The sequence below is a fragment of the Callorhinchus milii genome, unplaced genomic scaffold (genome assembly GCF_018977255.1).
Source record: "Callorhinchus milii isolate IMCB2004 unplaced genomic scaffold, IMCB_Cmil_1.0 Scaffold9, whole genome shotgun sequence".
NCBI lineage: Eukaryota > Metazoa > Chordata > Chondrichthyes > Chimaeriformes > Callorhinchidae > Callorhinchus > Callorhinchus milii.
Window position 1 is genome coordinate 7,785,025 of NW_024704750.1, and position 21,005 is coordinate 7,806,029.

The 21,005-nt window shown below is 38.6% G+C and overlaps 1 protein-coding gene across 5 annotated transcripts in view; it reads right to left on the reverse strand.

The window, feature by feature from the left end:
• Positions 1-702: 702 nt before the first annotated feature.
• Positions 703-21,005, reverse strand: part of fermt2 (FERM domain containing kindlin 2) — a 43,294-nt gene continuing 22,991 nt past the window's right edge. For 2 of the 5 annotated variants that reach the window (XM_042337977.1, XM_042337978.1), the window contains exons 4-17: positions 20,266-20,406; positions 12,891-12,923; positions 12,415-12,640; positions 12,188-12,290; positions 11,235-11,342; positions 9,960-10,094; positions 9,587-9,636; positions 8,883-9,007; positions 7,810-7,916; positions 7,266-7,487; positions 4,139-4,159; positions 3,320-3,444; positions 2,591-2,732; positions 703-1,863 (exon numbers count right to left, since the gene is read on the reverse strand). In XM_042337977.1, coding sequence (XP_042193911.1) covers positions 1,690-1,863; positions 2,591-2,732; positions 3,320-3,444; positions 4,139-4,159; positions 7,266-7,487; positions 7,810-7,916; positions 8,883-9,007; positions 9,587-9,636; positions 9,960-10,094; positions 11,235-11,342; positions 12,188-12,290; positions 12,415-12,640; positions 12,891-12,923; positions 20,266-20,406 — 1,712 coding nt within the window. In that variant the 3' untranslated portion in view covers positions 703-1,689. The remainder of the gene's footprint in view (positions 1,864-2,590; positions 2,733-3,319; positions 3,445-4,138; positions 4,160-7,265; positions 7,488-7,809; positions 7,917-8,882; positions 9,008-9,586; positions 9,637-9,959; positions 10,095-11,234; positions 11,343-12,187; positions 12,291-12,414; positions 12,641-12,890; positions 12,924-20,265; positions 20,407-21,005) is intronic. The other 3 variants (XM_042337980.1, XM_042337979.1, XM_042337982.1) reach the window with 3 other exon arrangements.

Below are 21,005 nucleotides of genomic sequence, written 5' to 3' on the forward strand. Positions count from 1 at the left end.
TATAGCGCTTTTCACGTCGGGAGGACGTCCCAAAGCGCTTCACAGAACACACTGTAAAGTGAATTGACTGTATATTTGTGGGCGAATGCGGCAGCCAATTGCGCAATGTCCCACAAACAGTCGTAGATTGAAAATGACCAATTTATTATTGTTTTGGGTTTTGGAGGGATTTTTATTAGGCGTGTGGAGTAAGGAAACTTGCCCAAGGTTATTCAGGAAGGGAGGGAGAAACGGACAGGAAAAACTCAGGTATCAAGCTACATTTAACCACTGTAAGGCCAAATGTATTGAAGTATCAATGAGATAATACAAGTCAGTTTACTTACATGGACTTCACTCAGGCACTAACGAAACCACCAAAAGTGACCTTTTGTTTAATAATACAGGAGTTTCCATTAAGACATCAGTGCCAAATAAAGGATTTAGTTTTCAAAATTATACAAGGAACAGGAGTAAACTAATCCATATTTTAGGATACTATTTGTGTAATGTTAAACAGATTTCTGATTTTTCTGGAGTTCATTTCCTTTTTAATAAAAAACTCCAAACCGCTCAGCAGAACTCGTCAATCAGGCAAATCAAATCTCTGCCACCCTAATTGGGTCAAACAATGTTACCTGCAACTACCAAGTTATCCTCAAGCCAATCTACTTGAAATAAAAACAATACTTTAAATAAAAATAACAAAAGACATTTTAAATAAAAGATTTTAACTTTTATTTAAAATAAATGCATTTATACAGAGTCTCAAAAACAGTGGTATACTCCACCAATCGGGATGTTTGTGACACAGTTCCTTCAAGCTGTTACAATGAAAGATGATATTACTAAGCAAGGCTCAATGAGAATTTTCTTCTATTGAAATAAAATTTCTTTTCTTACTGTTATGTCTACCTGCAAAGCACATCGAAATCTAAAATATTCTACGCACATTCTGTAACTGGTTTGTGACGCTATAGTTCAAAAACTGTACAATTATATAAAACTTGTGTTTTTACATTAGTTACATGAGAAATGAATACTTCATATAGCATTACTTCATAAGGTAGTGGAAAGATTGCATATTTTAAATGAAATAAAGTTTTAACTAATGCTGGTGAATATTACAATGCCACGACATAATACTATAAGGTGTAAAGAAAATAAATCACGATATAAAATGAAATACAGTTTGCAAATGAAACGGATAACCAGACATTTGGATAAGCAAGCTAAAACAATGTGTTCTTTTACGCCCAAACACAAACTACCTTCATTTCCCAGGTACCTGCAGTAGTCCGGATTTATATTGAGGGTTAACTTTTAAACAAAACACAGTAAAATTCTTAAAAGTAAAACGCACATGCAAAAAGTTTGATAAATATTCTTCATATTCCTCTGCTCTTAATATTACTTTTAATGGATGGCTTACAGATCATACAATTTGGTTTGTTTTAAGACTTTAATTATCAAGATTCTGGATGAGTGGTCTTTCAAGTTGTGTCAAAAAATGGGCTGATAAGCGAGTGACTAAGAAGTGTTCCTGTTAGTGCACAAACAGTGTTACTGGTCTGGGAATTAAAACAAAATCCATTGTAAAAGGTTACAGTACAAGGCGCTTGCTGGAATAGCAGCATATATTGAGTAACAGCCCTCATATCTAAAAGGCATTTTATGGCCTGGGTTTAATCTTTCAATGTATTCAAGCCATCACATCCAACCACTGGTAAGCTTGAAGAACATATCTTCATCCAAGCTTTCGTTCTGATCCTTCGCCCGTGTTGACAGGAAGATGTAACCACCAATAAACTCATGAACTACTTTGCAATCGATGTCTCCACAGATAAAAGAAAGTCGAACTTCATCTGCAAACTCAACTGTGACCTGAAAAGAAAAAAAAGTACAAAATGAATGCACTTTTTAAAAAGACGGATGTAGGAAAATACACCAGACTGCTATGTTATGACTGATCTATATTTATGAAATAAACACTTAGTGTACACACACACACATTTTAAAACTACAAGTGCAGCTCCCCAATGGCCTAGATAGTAAAGTCACTGCTCAGTGTACAGCTAAAGGTGCAAGAGTTTCAGGTTCCTTATTTGTGCTGAGTTATCTTATCTTAGCTGGATTGCACCAACTGATTCAATGTCCCTTGGTTGGAGAGTATAAAGAAATGAGTTCTCCACTCCCAACTGCAAACCACTGCTGAAATGTGACAGAATCAAACTCAGCTGCGATGCCCAATGGGTTGAATATCTTGGCTTATATATGAAGATGGCCATAGGGGGTGAGGCAGTTGAGAAATATGGAACCATTACTTGAGAATTATAGAACCATACGAGACAAGAACCAATGATTCTAGGAGAGGAATACACTGGTATAAAAATAAAAAGAGGCTTGGAAATAATTGGATAATAATAATAATAATGATGATGCCTTAGTTCTCAGTTGTGATACTCACAATCAATTCTCCACTATCCTGTAGTTCTTTAAAATAACCAAATACCATTTGACCACAAAGTAAATTGTGTTCAAAGTAAAAGGCATGAAAATCTAATTGTAATAACTTGGGAATGTCATTTGTTTTCCATGGCAGAAATCTTACCATTTTGATCTCCCAATTTACATTCCATTGTTTCATGTTGCTGAACCTCCAGGTCTTGATCGCGTCTCCTGTACTTGAATCCATTCTGATCAGCCTATTGTAGGCTATTCCGATCAGGTCATCTTTCTTACTTCCTTGAAACCTAAAGTACAAGGCATCACACGTCTCTTTAAATGTGCAAGATAGTTAGGGGTCAGCAAAGAATTAACAAAAGATCACATTTTACGAGCATTCTACCTACACTCAGCAATGCTGGTGAGATCAGTGACCCAGTATAAGAGTATTAAGTCCCCAAACTCTCTACACTACCACTGGATCACAGCCCGAACATTACAGCTCACCATAGCGTCCAATTTAGAGTTGTTAGATGCTTGTTCCTGTACAGAGGAATCCAATGTACATGAGAGGTCTATCATGTGGACTTCACTCATTGTCTATCAATGCAGCAATGATTTTGGGGGTGGGGATGAAAGGAGGAGAGAAAGCAGAAGGAACATAAGGAACATTGGTTGCTATAGAAAGGGCAAAATGAAAGCTTTTGGGAGCTCAAATTCCAAGTAAATACATGTCATAAATGACTACTTAAAATCCAGATCTCCTCTGTAGAAACAATTAAAGCTGCATTAAAACCTCTGGCTCTTCCAGCCAAATGTAAAACAAGCTATAGCCTCATGGCAGACAATATTCAGGAGCAACAAGGTTGATTTTCTTTCATCCTTCATCAGTTACCTGGCAATGAAGTGTGTGATGCCAAATTCTGGTAGCGATTGCCATGCCTGAATAAACCTCATCTTCGCTTCAATAAGGCTCATCTGAGCTACATTCTGATGGGCCTCAAGGATTCTGGCAGAGATCTGAAAATTCAACAATCCCATTATTATCACAGCTTCTAGTAAGTAAATCCAAACCCAAGAGAAGAAAATAAAATGTGGAAAGACGCAAAAATCTGTTATAGGGTTAAAAGGACAGACACAACTAATTCTACCAAATTAATCATTGTTATGTACAAACACACACATAAAAAGACAGTCAATACCAGAAAAAACTTCCACTGTCACATGATTGAACATGGAAACCAAGAGGTAGCATTGCCTTCATACCATATTTTACGCTGAGTGACTCAATCTCCTGAAACTCTTCAAGCACCTCTGAATGTCAGTCTACAGTAAGCTTTGTGAAACACCGCTAATCTTCTATTACTCCCAGTTCTTGATTATCCCCTTTCTACAGCAGTCACAGATCACAGATAAATTTATTCCAATTTCCTAAAACTGACAAGCAGAAGAGATACTTTGACCTCAGATAGATTTTTTTAAGCTTGGATGTTATAAAACAGATTCATTGGATTACATTGTAAATACACAACATTGTACTTTGAAGTCACATAAAAGCTTTTGGAATAAGTCAGAAACTACATTCAATTCGGAGCGCTCAAAATCAAGCCGTTTACGTTTGGATCCAGTGGAGGTTTTCACTTCTGTATTTAACATTCAACAATTGTGGACACACAAAGTTCTTCCAATCACAGATTGTGAACTGTCCACTTACCAAGTCCCTTACATAGCCTGGCTGAAGAGGGCAGCACGAAGAGGAAAAGGAAGTCGAAAGAAAATGCAGTGAGAATAAGGTAACAAAAAGCACAAGAACAGCTTTTCACACCCAACTGCTTACCACCCCCCAAGAAAAGAAAATGCCTAATAAGATTAAGCAAATAACTAAAACCCACTAGGTCTGTTAAGCAGGCTCTGTGTGCATTCAATGTTAAAAAGGCAAAATAAAAATGTTCAATGAAAAAGCAACATTAGTGTTAAGGCAGCGTTATGAATAAGGAATTTAAACTTGCAGGAAATACAAAAGGAATCCAACTACTAAATAAGTTCAGAATTATCCAGCCCATTTAGCTTCAGCACAGTCTCTGCAAATAGGTACAGAAATGTTTATAACTTCTATTTGTAACTCAACTGGAAGATAGTTTGGTAATCTTAAAAATGGCCACTTATTCACCATACAAAAGCAAAGGCTAATGTTTGCCATCTGCTTCTTGCATCCTGTTCCTGAATCAAAGACTTTAGGGAATACCAGAGAAATCATCTCTTCTGCAAGTAGTTTTACCACCAAACTGCTAGATATCCATGCACATATCTAATGCAAGTCACATCTTGTTTCACATTAAAATGGGGCTAAAAAAAATTAAACAATGCACAAATATTTATTTTAAAAATCTGAGTTGTAGATATTCAGGTTTCAATGAAAAAGTGAAAAGTAATAATGAGTGTCCAGTATAAAGGAAAGCTTCATAAATACTGAATGGATGGGTTAAGATATTCATTTTCTTACGTATTAAAATTCAGAAAGAATAACTGGAAGGTTTTCTTAAGTCTCTTCTTGCTGTAAAGCATCATTTAAAAAAATACAGCAAATTTCTTCACCACAACTAAATTGTTTACAATTTTCTACCTTCACAAATGGAATTATATACACTGTTCTACCAATAAAACCCACTTCAGGAGGTAACTCTTCCAAATGTTCAATGATCTAGATAAGTGATCTAAAAAAGTGATGAGAAAATGTCATAACTTCTTTAAACTGCACAGTTAAGAATTGAGAAGCATTTGCAGAATTCATTGGCAGTTCATTAGCCCTTAAGGGACCAAGTGAGGGAACAATTTGATTTACTGCTGCAAACGTGAAAATACTTCTGTAATGACTGCTGGATGTAGCAACAAACAAATGCAGCTAAGCTCAGAAACCCTTCTGTGTACTGAAGTCAGCAAAGCTGAACTTTGACTCTAACCCCATAAACTGAACTAGCTGACTTAATTTCCCATGCTAGCTTATAAAGTCACATTCCAGAAATTATCTAAATGCTGATATCAAAGCTCATCCTCCCTTCTCTAACAGCCACATGACATTCAATGATAAATTACCTCAGTATATAGCTACGTGACCTCTGAGGCTACAAAGTGGTGGCTCCAATAATAAAAAACTGCAAGAGCCTGTGCAGATGCTAATACTCTCCACACAAACTGGAGAATTGTACAGTCACAATCTCCACAAGGTATTTTCGAGCTACTAATTTTACTTAAACGCTGCAATGAAACTATGGCAAATAACTAAATGTCACTTTGAGGTTATTCAGGTTTAACATACCCCAGCACAAGACCTGCATAGGCATCACGTGTACCCACACTACATATTTTAACACACAGCTGGCCATTCAGCCCACAAGATCAAGTCATAAGAGTTAATTTCAATAACAGCAGCATAGGTCAGCACTGCTGGTTACCCAGATTTCCCTTCCTAGGGATTTTTTTTCCATAGGAAGAGAGTTGCCAAGAGGAAGGAATTGTTACACAGGCAACAGGAACTGCCTTAAAATCAAACCCGCACAACTCAAATGTTAGTAACAACAAAGCACTCACAGAGAACTGAATAATAGTGCAATTGATAGAGCCTGTCCAGGCAGAAGGATGACAGCTCAAAGCTTCACGAGATTTTACTGTAAAATGTAGCGACGGTGTACTTTGTAGGTGAGCGCGGGTGCCGATTTGCAAAGCGATTTCCTTTTGGTTGATAGTTTTTTTGGTCGATAAAAAAAGTGCAATCTTACAACAGGATCAATGTAGGAATAAGCATCTATTCAGCAAGGTTTACTGAAGGCTGAAGTTGCCTCCCTCTTTCAAAATAGGATGCTGGAATTTCCCCTTCGTAAGTAGTTACACCTAAACACTGAAAATAGGCACTGCAGTCCAGGGGGATAGGGCACTATGCACTGCTTGGTTCATTTCTTGTTCTGAGTTTGCCAGATCAGGTGTGCAACAATATTTAACCGTAGAAGAAAAGGTTTAGTTTGCCTCATGTGGATGACCTGTAGTGCTTTTTTTAAATATAAATTGTAGTTGCTTATTCCTGTGATGATTTAAAAAAAACGCATTTCAACATTTCTTTCGACTGGAGCACTACCTCATAACATTGAAAGCTTGCTCCTCAGGAAGATTGGAGGCATTTAATCCGGCCCCGCTTGTGGAACAGGATCCCTAGGAACCAGATGGAACCCCTCCCTGAAGAGCAATAGCAACGCATGTTTGCAGCTTTTCAGGCTGTACATTATTTACCAGTTAAAATGCGTCATCTTTATTTTTGGGGGACAGAAACGGCAAAACCCTACTATTAACGGAAGAAAAATCAACAACCTCAACTGTCAGAAAGTTTGCAAACGATACTAGTACAGAGGAAGTTTGCACAATATAATTGAATATAATACTCCTGGGAGGGCAATGTTTTCCCTCCAGTAGATGACAAGTCAACCCCACTCACCAGTTACAATATTGTAAAATCTGAAACGCTGCTTGAACCAATGCATTAGTAGATGACTGGCCAGCTGTGATGCTACCTGCAGTTTCTTACTTTAATACATAATTGATGCAAATTTGACTTGAGGACCTACAGTTAGTTAGTAGAAAGCAGACAGACAGCATGCTATACAGTGCTACACAGTTAATACTGTGTATAATTCCAAATATTTTGTAACCCAAAGCTATCTGGCTGAAACATTCAACCTTGTAAACCGTGTTTTTACTCTTTAAACGGAAGTCATAATTGAAGATTTACATAAGCTCTGCAGTGAAACCAAATGGAAAAACAAATGAGGCAAAATACCTAAGAGCTAAAGTACCTGTTTGTTTTTATACTTTTTCAAATAGCGAGGAGAGACAAGACACTCAGGATTGATGTCTATTGAGTTCTGGTCTGTAATAAGCTGTGGGTCAGGGTTCAGATGTTGCATCTTCAAAAACGATAGAATATTCTGCACCTCAAGACTGTAGGAGCTGTCTGCCATTGTCTTGCCCTTGGATGCTAATCTACAGGCTGCCATCCACTGTGCATATTGCTTTTCCTAATCAGAAGAAAAACAGTTAGCTTCAAAGTACAAATATTTCATCATATTCTCAAGAGAATACACAACATTTTCAGAATTTGTTTAATACAACATTGGCCTCAAGAAGCTTCCTTTAGAATGATTATAGTTATTTTTTTAGAGAGGGAGGGGAGATGCTACTTCCCATTAATCAGAATTTAAATAATATTTACATTGGCTTTAAGATTTAATTACATTTATATTTTCCTGGTAACCTTGGGGGTTCCACATAAATTAATGAAGGTAAACAATGTTTAGCACAGGAAATATCTGTAGAAAAACACAACAAATCAGTACTTACATTATCACAGCGGAGCCAGATTTCATTCATCCCCTCAGCCACTGGTATCAGCAACTTGATATTGAACTTCTGGCCAGATATGTTTACATCAGGGGTCACCTCACATCCTGTTTCATTAAATTATACAGTACAGTTAACTAAAAACACTACAGGGAGACAGACTAATATTTAAGTCTAATCATGGGCCATATTTTCTGGAAACATAAACTGCATGAAGTTGGGTTAGTCTGTGACAAATCTGCTGACATTAGCAAGGAACTAAAATTGGTCTCAGTAGGGAAGGAGGGTGGAAAAAAATTACTGCTACTAGTGATTCCTGCTAGAAAGTGTACGTGCCTGTTTGCATGTGCTCTTACACATAGATAGACAGAGGTATTGTGTGAAGACATGATTACACACAGTTCAATAATGCATCCTTCCCCCCCTTCCCCCATCTCATTAAATGGCCCTGCCTGCCAAAATTCACCGTCCAAGCTCACACCTGCAGGATACTGCAGGAAGGTAGCAAACTCGACATTAAGAGTCAGCGTCTTCAGGGGAGGATGAAGGAAGGAATGATAAAGACACAAAAGTACTACTGATTCTTGGTTGTGATTAGATATGTATAATCCAAGTGTGAATTTAGTTGAAGAATGAGGTGCGAGAAGCAGCTTTGCAATTCAGGTCTTAGCATTCAACCAAACTAACTGCATAATCATTAAACATCATTAACACTGTGGGAATCATTTTATGAATGGTTTTAAAGGCAAAACCATCCACAGAATAAAGGAAGTGGAACCACAGAGAGGATGCAAGAGCAGCATATCTGCTTCTAGTTTCCTGTAACTGTTCTGACCTCTCGCCGAGTTGTTTTTGTAGTAAAGAACTTGCCGTGGGAAGTACAGTACAGTACACCCACCCTGCAGTCTCCCAATCAAGGTGTTTAAGTGAGTCTAATATTCCTGGCTTCTGTGACACTGCCTGCTATCCCATTCCAGGTGTCTCCTGGGGTGTAAAAGGGCTTGTTCTGGTGGGGTTTCTCAGATATGCTGATGCCACTCTATTCTGGCACAATATAAATAAGCAGCCCTTACCTCGCAGGTTCATCTGATGAGCAGGCGGTCCATGGGATTCATCTTTGCTTTTGTAGCAGGAAATGGAGGTATCTTTAAATGTGCACCAATACTGTTTGTAACCCTTCAGTGTCAGTTTCTTTGGCCTGCAATACACAAGATGGTTGAATCACTCGCAACATTTCAACAAGAGTCACATCAACACAATGTTGATTTCACACAAAGAAATCAAACTTTTAGACCATTTTACCAAGCCAACTGAAAGTAACTATGTCAGGCATTCACAATGGTCCAAAATGTTTTTTTTAAAAAAAGATTCCTATTTGAAGGAGCATCAAAAGAGTAGAGAATTAGTTTTGTGTTAAAATTAATCTCAAGAGTGAAATAGAAATAAATCTAAAAGCTGACATTATCTTTGGACTGTTCATATGTTGGATAACTATAATGTACAACTATAGTGGGATAATGTAAGGAACTATTGAGTTTTGCTCAGATCCAGTAGCACATGTGTACAAACAGAAAAAAATGCAACCAAGCAAAATACACATTACAGAAAACCATATGTAAACATCACAGGCTGTTCTAATACAAATTCTTCAGATTTCCTTGCCTAAATGTCTATCTGGGCAATAGATAATGTGTGGGTAGTGAGGAGAAGGTGCATGGGAAAAATGTGGCCAAAATCAAACTTGGAAAGGATAAACAAGTAAACACGAGAGACTTACTTGAAGACTTTAATATAGTCGGCCAATTCAGGAATGGAAGTAATATCACCCTAAAACAAGAAGTTCCAAGTTATCAACACAATTACAAAGCAAAATTATTCATTAGTTTTAAATACAAGCTAAATTCACAACTTTAAAAAAGATCACATTCTTTGGTTATATAAATAGAACACATTCATGATGCATTCACATTGCAATACACATGATCCTGGGAAAGAGCTTATGCGCTCACATGGTATACAGCAAATTAGTGGGTTTGTGTTCTAAATGTAAGAAATCTCATTTCAAAGTTTAAATTCGGGTCGATCACATGGGGAATTCAGCTTAGGACATTGCCTAATTGCACAAGAGAGACTAAGATTTTAGCGATTACCAGAATAGTTGACGTTTTGCCACCTTCCAAAGTAATCTCTAAGTCAGAAAGAGCTGCATCGACTTCATCCACTTCCTTTTCACTGTTGTTCATGTGGTTCTCGGATGACATGATGGACAGTTTGTTGATATGATACTGGAAGAGACAACATGTGAGGTTATAAGCAACCAGAAGGTGCTGCTGAGTCTTTCAAACAAAGTCTCGCACTTCACTATCTATCCATTCCTTCATTCCAACTGGCAACTGCATGGATGTGTAGAATCCTCGTGCAAGAAAACCACAAGTGTTCTCTTTCCAGATATCGAAAATATCACAGTGTAGCACTACAAAGGATCCAATAACTCTTACAATATTCTCAGTTTTAACTGTAATAACACTTCATTACTCGTTAAGTTGATCAACAATATTTCTGAAACCAAGTAATCACATGGGCTAACATGGCAACTTATTTCTACCAGAATTATGTTACCCAGATTCTCTGCGTATGGTTTCAAGTTTCAATGTTTCCATCATTTCAGAATATGTTGAGCAACAATACAACAGTTAAGGAAGTGCCAAAATATTACACACACAGAAACTCTTTAATCATCTAGTGCCATGTTTTTGCTGCCAATTTTGAGCCTTCTGATGGCCTACTGGGAAAAAGCATTGCCTACTAGGCAATACAGCTCACAAGGTCATGCTTTCCAATCCCAGTTTGTGCTGCGTTAGCTGATCTCAGACAGAGCAGCATTTGCACACTAAAATTGGCCTCAACACCCTCATTTTTCTGAGGAGGTGGAAGATGAGCTGGATTCTTGCTCCCAACGGCTAATCAGGTTACTCCTTTTGGAAGGTGCACGGAGGAAAGTTTAGGATTGAGTTGGACTGCGATATTCCCTTCGGTACCAGAGAACATCCGAGGAACTATGCCCCTGTGAGGGAGGGGGAGAAAACCCTTCAGAAATAACAGATTTTATTCTGCAAAACATCTGCCTTGATGAATGTCTTTGGACATTCATCAAGGCAGATGTTTTGCAGAATAAAATGCCCACCCTATTGCAGGCATATGAGACTGTATGTTTTTTTTCTCAAATAATTCAGGGTGCTTTATAGCAAGTGTGTGTGTGGAGGGGGTGTGTGTGGGCGGTGGTGGGAATCGACCTGTACAGAGTCGAGACAAACAGATCTCTTGGACAGACTCTCATTTGAGTTTTATGACTTTGTAACACCTGAACAACAATGTCCCACAAATTTCAGGAAAATTACAACAGAGATGCAGAAGCAATTCCTCACTTGTAAAGCCGCAAACATCATCATTTCTTCCTCTGTGCACTCGATCTCTTCTAGGAGAATAGCCCATTTGGCCTGTTCAAAAAGTTGATTGATTCTTACTGCGTCATACTGAAATTTGAGGGGAGAACTATCATTTAGAATAGTCATAATTGGTAGAGATTTCCAGAGAAGAAACAACTGAACAGAGTACACGAGCCAATCAGATAGCAATTTAACTCGAATTCACTAAAGATTTTGAAAGGAATCGCATAGAAATAGTCTCAGCACACTTACAAAAAGTATTTTGATGTTAAACATTTGTTAAAATAATCAAATGCTGTAATTTCTAATATCATTTATAGGTTTGCAATCTAAACAGGGCCACGCTACAGGGCGCCAGAAATAATATTAGGTCTTGCACAAGGACAAAACTCATACCCAGACCAGTTATTTTAAGGAACCCTTGACATTTCAAACAATCTTCTTTACGTGCTTGACTGAAAAAGATACAGTAAAACTGCTGATAACTTGTCACTCCAAGGGAAAAGGGCTCAGTGACGAGTTTTCTGGAGTGGCGTGTTAAACGTGTGTATAAATATATAAATAAATGCAGGTGGGATATTGACAGCACGATGACTTAGGTGGTAGTGACAAGTTAAGCCAGGGTTGAGTTATCAAGAGTATACTATATTGTGTGAACTATAATTAACTGCATAACATGCATCAAAGGCTGCAAAAGAAAGATGAGTGCCAGACCCAATTCATCCAATGCAGCCACAGGATTCCTTCCAATCAATTCCTACTGGTCCTTCACCAAAATGTTATGATTTGTGCCTTGTAGACCTTTCAGTTTATCCACGTAAAAGATTTTACCATTTTGTTTTGTACAGTGTTATGAATCATTTTATGATTAAAAGTTAAAAATCACTTTTTTCCTGCGGATTTTCTAAGAGATTTACTTTTTTAATGCGTACCTTTGGATTTAAATCAAAGAAACTATAATATTTGAATCGGAGCAGTAAAGCTTCATTATCCTTCACATCTTGTTCCATCAGGGACCTTGATGAATCCATCCATCTAAAAAGGATAACATGCAAAGAATGTACAATAAAGGTTTATGCATCTTCTGGGTTGTTACATAACATATTCCAGCTCACGTCCAACAAATTGAGCAGTTAAGAAGAAAAATATCTGCACTTACCCTTTATTGGTCTTTGCCTTGTCAAGGAGAGTCTGGGGTTTGAAAAGCTGTGCCAGAATATCTGGAGAAGTGACGGGCTGGCTCACCGCAAGAACACTAGGATTTCCTTCTGACAACGGGCTGTCCCCAAACCAGGCCGATGTTGGGGAAAGTGGACTACCGTCTCTTGAATCGTATGTTGGAGTCATAGTTTTGCTATATAGTCCTGGACTGGAGTATATACTTCCTAAAGAAAGGCAAGTTAAATAAAACATAATTAGCACCAACACTTTGTACAACGCCCAGTGAATTTCACATCAACAAGATAAATAATTGCCAAACACCAATAATGCCAGTCAATATGCAAGCCTTGATTTTTTTTTGGAAACAATGAGAAATGGGATGGATTCTGATGATGGTGAAAACAAACACAAATAATTGTGCATTTCACAGCAACACACTGGAGCACAAGCCCTGTGTGAAAATTGAAAGCTTACCTTTTGCTGGACCAATATAAAGAACATCTGAGCCTACAGAAGAGGAAAACAGAGGAAATGAGAAGGGCAGAGTACAGTATAGGAAGGGCACAGTGCAGTGCAAGAAGGGCAAGAGTGTAAAGGGAGAAGGGCAGAGAACAGGACAAAGCCATACAGCACAGTTGCTGCCAATTAGAAATTATATATGAATTCTCAAGTGACATAGAAGCCTACACAAGCATTTGTTTGCTATAGGAAAATACAAAGCTGCTTAGCTCTTAGCAGTACAGCAAGTTATACTTTGTGTGTTGCAGTGCTTTCTGGTTTGGAGAAGAAAAAAAAGTGAGTTTAGTGATTTTTGCTGAAAGCAGGCATGAAAAAGTGCTTTGTTTAAAGCTACCAGTGGACAAAAGCTGCAAGAATCATCAACGGTCCCTCAGGGATCCCCAGGAATGACACACAATCATGGTGGGATCACCTCATACACAGCTTTGCCAGGCACAACAATCCTTTCAGGATTCATCTCTAGACCAAGATCCGAAGTATTCTGGCCAGGTCTCAGATGGAATTTAGCAGAATAATAACAAACAGCAATTTGTCCTCCCCAGTGTTAGGATCCAAGAGTAACTCTGCAGTATGTGAACGATACTTCGGTTGAAAACATGCCTAAAAGGGAGGTTCAAAAACATTCACAGCTCCTGCAAGCTGTGAAGTTGCAAGTTTCAGATAGCAAAACATTTCTCCTCCAGATTTGTCTCAAGTTAAAACCACTGTTTAAATGACTGTTTAAATCTGACTTTCTTCAGCTATGACAGCCAGGAACATAAAGCAACTGGGCATAATCAGTTTTTGGACAACTCAGAGATTGCTAGAAAACATTCCCCACCCCCCACTCATTTCAAGCATATTTGTAAAGATTCACGTACACAGCATCAGGCCCTGCTAGCCGCAGGAAAAGGGAATACAAGCAGACGGTTTACGAGGATTTACGGTACTGCTCTTCCAAGAAACAGTTTTATCCAGCAAACAACACGTACTTGTCACAGTGTTTGTTCACGACTTTCACACGTCGATGTGGAAACTGTGAACATTCCAAACAAAAGGACAGTTTGCTAAAGAGGGCAGCAACAATTTTGCAGCGAGGTAACAGAACAGTGCAACTCAGTCTCCTTGTGCACTGAAAATCTCTGCTTCTATAGAAGCATTCCAAAAGAACCACAACTGCATAAGATAAGTGTCTGCAAAACTCAAAGTCTATGGCACACTAAAAAGTCAACCCTTTGGTTACTGCTATGTCTATGGAAACTTAAGCTTCCTTTGGTGCCAACTGCTTTTTGTCAATTTTCAGATCATGCAAAAACACTGAAAATTACAGTAAAAGTTACTTAACCGTTAAAATTGTTGCATGACTGTAAATAACCTTGCCAAAACACTGAAAAGATTCTTAAATAAAAAATAATGTACAGAAACTCCTGGTAACTCATCAGTGGTAGTGACAAGTTAAACCAGGGTCGAGTTATCAGTTTACTGTAAATAAATCATCTGTGCTCAGCAAGAAGTTCATTTTATTCATTTCAATATCTATTTATTGCAATGGGTCTATTATCTACTAGCTATAATCAGTTTTAAAACTTTTTTTAATATAAAAGTTAGCAACTCCTACATTCTTTTCTACTTCCTTCAACCTTCCTCATCTCTCCTTAACCAAGGTGGGAGCAATTTTATTTTCAAAGCATTTCCTTCACTGGTTTTAAAGATTGGTTTTGCTAGCAATGAAAAACCCAGACTTTGAAGTCTGACTTGTCAAAACCAGGAAGCGCATGCTGACAATAAACACTCACTTGTGGCCCCAGTGCCTGACCCTGGAGCTAAGTTGGAGCCCACTGAAATTTCCAATCTGATGAGGGCATCATGATCACGGTACACATGTACAAAAGATGCCTGGAACTGCAATATTTTCTCAGCTCCTCGGCGTGATGGTGGTGGGATTGTAACTTCAGTCAAATTCTGAAGCACGTTTCAGGTAAAAGTTTCCTCCTTCTCTAGAAGTTCCAGCTGTTATAAAAGAATTTTGGAACTGAACCCTTTTGAACCTGTAGGAAACCGACTCCATTTTTGGAAGTTGCAGGCTGTTATAAAGTCTAGTATTTTGCTGCCAAATACCATCATCTTAAAGATACATTTTCACCTCTCCAAAACAAAACCATGGTTTAAAAGGTCAGTCTTCCTGAAAGTGACCTCGCCAAACTTCTCAATTATAAACCACATGGGCTTAGAAAGTTTTAAAGGTAACATGAAACATGAGATACCTCCAATTGGAAACACTTGGAATCTTTGCTTAAAACAAATGTTAGTGAACATTCAATACAACAGTCTACATCAGAGTTACTTCAAATGATGGGGGAATTGTGATAGGCAAGCAACTTAAGGACAAAAGGAGGAAGCCAGCGAATCCTCATTGAACATTGCCAACATTTTCCCCTTACACAAAAGGATTGAAGCCATTTGGTGCAGTTGGCCACCTTGGTGAGCTCAGCACGAACCAAGATTCAGACCAGCTACTTTTCAGTCAGTGTGGCTAAGTTCTAAACTTGGCAGTTACTTTAGCACGGAAGAAGCTGTGGACTATTTAATTCTCAAGATGGAGTGAAGCATCTGTCCCATTTACGATTTCCATTGAAATCAAGGTAGTACATTGAACAACTTGTCATCAATAAATACCTATCCCAGGAGAGAAGTTTGAATTGTAAAGGTAGCTAGACCAGGGGCAACCAGAGGGATTGGTGTGTGACATTTTATAGAAATGATCTATCATTGCATAACCTACATATCCAGTAGTTCAGTAAATCTATTGCCCATCAGAAACGACACACATCACATTGGAAACACATCTGGAACTTGGCTGGTCTCAGTCAGGATAGCAGAAGGAGCGTTATTATTGAACACAGTGCCTCTGAGCGGTGGAGCCAGAAAGAAAACAACCAAGATTCCAGCTTGCTATCCAGTGACCCATTGGAAAGCATATGTGTGGAAGCCAGCGGAAGGACAGGATTCAAATCAACTGCAACACCCCCGTGGTGAAATAGTCTTCCCACACTTATGGTCTCAGCTACAAAAAACATCACACACTGGGCAACTATTTCAGAAAAATGTTCCGTGCATTCTTCTGCTTTAAAACGTTAAGGTAGGCTGCTTGTAGCTTTGTAAGAAACAAAACCCAATAAGTTTTTCTCCAATCCAATTCACTTAACGTCGACAAGATTTTAAAATCGATCAAACTAATACGGGAATTACACATGCACCATTGATGGAGATGTCTTCATGAAATCAGAATTTTCACAGGAAGGAAACGGAGAAGCTTTTCAGTCCATCAAATCTTCTCGTTCATTTTATTAGCCCTAAGAATCTTTCCAATCCCATTCCCTCACCATTTGTCTTCACTCAAATAAGAAACTAGTAACATGAGTAAACCAGTGAGACATGTATATAAACTAATGGAGATCTGCTGCAAGGTAATGAGCTATTATACTGAGTAGTTATAATTCATTGTTGTTTACGATAAATTATAGAGGCAATTCCACAAAATTGGTACAATTAAAAGCCTTGAGAGAATGTTAACCACTTAGTTAGGGTATGGTGTTGGGAGTTTAAAAAAAACACTCATTAAGTGAGGTGAAAAAGCTACAGCTGTGAAAAATGTCAATGGTAATTAGCCCCATTTAATACCGATGAAACCCAGAAGCAAACCATGCAAAATAACTCAATGCATAAGCTTTTTTATATTTCCATTAAAAAATTCTCAAATTTTAGATCGACTTTCTCCAAATTCCCAAGTAAATATTCTGCTGCAATTTACAAGGAACTATATTAATAATAATAATCCTTGCATTTGATATAGCGCCTTATCATGTCTTTGAGATGTTTCAAAGCGCTTCACAGAATATACTGTAAAGTGAATTGCCTTTTTTTCCTGGGTGAAACTAATGATGTTCAATGCAAGCAGATTCTTCATGTTAATCCACCATAATAAAGTGACAGAACTATTTTAAATTCAGTAAATTGAAATCCTATTTTTAAGCTTTGTGAGAGATCTGAATTCCTCCAAACAGTGAATTTAATGAATGATCCATTAGTGACACTGACAAGCAGTTTCCTTGGAGCAACTTTGACCTAACATAGTCAAAAATGAAAGGGGCGAGATAAAATAAAGATGACAAGTGAATGATCTCATCATCTGTTTAGCAGCAGGCAAAAAGAGTCGAAAAGTGACCTACACAGTTTTTATAGTAATGAGTTCCACTGGAGTTAATAAGATCTTGTGTTCATTTTTCAAGCAATTCGTTTAGTTTACTATATATGGAAGAAAACAACCCATGCTCTGTTCTAACAATGACATCATACTATGTGTGAGCTTTGAACATGTAGGGCATTCGTGTTTGACAGGTTTACTTACTGCAGCCTCTGAACAATTGTGTGCCTGCCAGAGTGTCTAAAATTTAGCAAACAGTGTGGAGGGCTCACGTTTTAAGTCTCCTCACAGCTGATTTACGAACAATAAAACGTGGCATTCAGTTGCAAAAGTGTTCATTTCACGAGTTTTACTTGCCTGTAGTTTTAACTTTAAAAATGATCAACATTATTTGTATGTTTATTGCAAGGAGAGGTGGAAGGGGTGGTGGGTGGTGGAGGGGGGAAAGAGGGCTGTTTAAATTACCATCAACACTGCCACGGCTTCAGAATTGTGTGGTGCAGCTACTATCAATCAACAGTGACAACCCTTTGAAGACTATAAAAATGTAAAATATGTAGGTAGGCAAAAGCTCTAGAGTTTCTGTGGGCTCCAGCGATCAGCTCTACTAACTAACTATTCTCAAAAATAAGATCAGAAACAGCAAGTTTTCTGGTATGGCTCAAAGCTTGCGCATTTCCAAAAATTATGTGAATGTAAGGGCGATACACAAATGCTGCCAGGTTTACTACTGTATATGAGCTGACACAAAGCTGCACGTTGGATATTTGTACTATCCACAGAGCCATAAAAGAACAATTTGTCTGCAGCTGGAGAGTGCATAACCTCTGCGTGGAAATTCCCAGTTCATCCACTGCACCAGTGATAAGACTAATCATGGGACACTGTAACTTGTGCTTTACAATTAGGGCAATGGGTGAGGGCAAAGCAAGCAAGCTGGTTTCATATACAACTCATTCCCAAACTTCAGAAGAATTAACTGCGCCTGAAAACAACTCACAAAAAAGCTAGTACCGAGCAGCCTGTTTTGGACTAATGTTTTTACAGGGGAAGTGATGAGGTCTAAAAAAGGGCAACTGACACACTCATAAAGACAGCACTTCATTTCCAATGATGTCTCAAATCCAAAGAAAAATACTGACGTTTTCTTCAAACATCAAGGCTTTTCAAACTTTAGTTCTAAATCGCTTGAATTAACCTACCGTTAAACCCAAAGTCTGCAATTGTGACATTTATGTCTTGCTTTAAGAACCAATGTACCCAACAGTACATTTCAGATAAAGATATCCAACTGCTGGCAATAAAAACAAGTTTCCTGAAGGCAAGGACGCTGCCTCAGATTCATTCCCTCCGACCTTGGCTTCTCAAACCTTTCGCTTCTTCCTCTGTTTTTCTCCCTTCCTGTGGGTGGGGGGGGGGGGGAGAAAATCACTAATGTTGTGGTGTGATTTCATTGTACCAGCCATACTCCAGGGCCTTATTCAATTTGCTATTCTTTATGTGCCAGCCCAGATAGCATAGCCCAGAAGCTACACAACCAAGGGGTGCAACTCAGCTGAGCCCAATCCAACATTTATATAAGAGAAATTCACAGCAGCTATCATAGGGCAATGATCCACAAATAGGAATCCGTTGTCCCCCTTCACATTCCCTAGACCAGGGTGCATGTCTAAAGCAAAGCTCTCATCACTTCCTCAAACCAAAATCATTTAGGTCACACCGATTGGTGAGGCCTTGCTGTAAATATGACTAATGACCGCACAGGGCAGTGCCTTTAACAACTGAGTCACACCATGCAGCCTGAATTGGATTTTTATAAAAACAGACATCTGTTTGTCTTAAAATTACACGATGACTGCACTCAAACCTATTTTGGGAGACATGCTCGGCAACTCTCCATGCCATGACTGTCCGACACATGAAGAGTTTGGCTGAGTAGCTGTTAACAACGAGGGAGTCAGCCATCAACAATGTCCTGGGTCACTACAGACCTGTCCATGTTGTCGGCTTGTTTACCTCTGACAGCCAGTTCAATTTCCCTTCCACACCCACCCCATGCAGAATTTTGATGGATTGGTATTCATTTAAGCTTTCAAATTGGCATTATGCAGAATTACCTTGTGCTTGGTTGTTCTGAAAACAAATGTTAATATGGGAAGTGTGGCATTTAGTTATTCTAGGATGAGGGGAGCTCACAGATAGAGTAATTGATATTTTAAAAAAATGTGTAGGACTGGTCAGGTGGCCCGCAATGTCCCTTTCAGATGTTTCTGGACACTTCTGTGAACACTCTTCATCGCCTTATGGACATGTAGCATTATGACCTGGACAGCTGCCAACCCAATCTGGCAAAGGTACCCACAGCAAACAATGAGATACAGGTTTAATCTCAATCATCTTCAAAAACCCGCCACCAACCACTTTGAAGAGTCTTTTTTTACTGGTCGCCAATGTTAGTAATTATAATAATAACAATCCTTGCATTTGATATAGCGCGATTGGCTATAAAGAAAGTTACCGAGAAACACAAGGCTTTTGTTACTTATCTGATAAGCAGGGGGGTGGAGTCAATTATAAAGAGAAGCAAAATCAGGTAGAAAATAATAGATCAAGAAATCACACAACGCAACACAGCTGAGTAACTCAAGTGTTTCTCAGCACACGTGCAGTAAAAAGGGTAAAGGAAAAATACCAGTCTGCTTCAAATGACAGGACGGCTGAATTCAGGGACAAGGAAAAAGGTTATTAAATAATTTTATGGTAAATAATGTACATAAATTCCAAGTTACGAGCAACTTGCTTGTGCAAAGTAATTTGTCATTATCACAATTCCACTGCAACTCTTTGCATGAATATAATTTTTTCTGACTCCTACCCAATATCAACAGCTTAATTCACCAGGAAATGTATTTAACGTGGTTACAGAATACCACATTAAATTAGACAACCCTTTTTTGAAGAGTTTGCCACAAACAAGAAGCTCTTGCTAAATACCTGCAGGAGAGTAGCACAGATCAGTGCAGCTCGGGCCATTAATTTCAGTTGAGGGCCTCTTTGCATCAGGCTGAGAAGCCAGCAATCTAACCTTTTGCACATGGCTCTTTCTTTCCACTTTAACAAGAGTGCAACACACAATTCTGCACATACCTGATCCCGGAGTAATTAAAGGTCCCTCTAATTCTTGTGCCTCGTCATCAAACTGGTCTTTATCATCCGGCTTTCTTTTCTTCTTCTTTGTAGGATCTTTAGGTTTTCTCAGCAGTGAGAGCTCTTCGGGATGCCTTATATCTGTTACAAAAATACAAAAGGAGCATTATAGGAGATAATTGGAGGCCACAAGACATTCATGAAACATAACCTAGTAATATGAGCAACGGTCACAAACACCTCAACAAAAGAAAACTCGCAGGAATCGGTGTAAAATCCCATGAGAAAACTGGTATGAACAGAACAGATCCAATTATCAAAGACCGCAAGCCTTTTTTATGCAACCAAAGAGCGCTCTGAGATGCTACCCTGTGTGACGGGTGCAATATAAATACAGATTATTATTGTGTACATTCAGCTTTTATACAATGGCATTGCCTTCATTCTGCTGGTTTCTTCTAAACGTGCAAAATGGATCCAATTGTTTATAGAGTGGGATACTTATCTCAAAACCCCCCAGAGAATATAGCCCAGATGCACAAAAGGTGGTAGTGGGGGGGGTGGGATAGTCTCCTCTCCCTGATGCAAAGGCATCTACAGACGGTTTCAGTTCACAATGGTTGTAAAACAAACTAATCCCTTTCAATGTTAAGTCATGGACAATGTGCCATAGCGTGGCAGGCATGTGAAACAAACACCACACTCGTGGAGCTAGAAGTACCCAGTGACTGGCTTTAGCC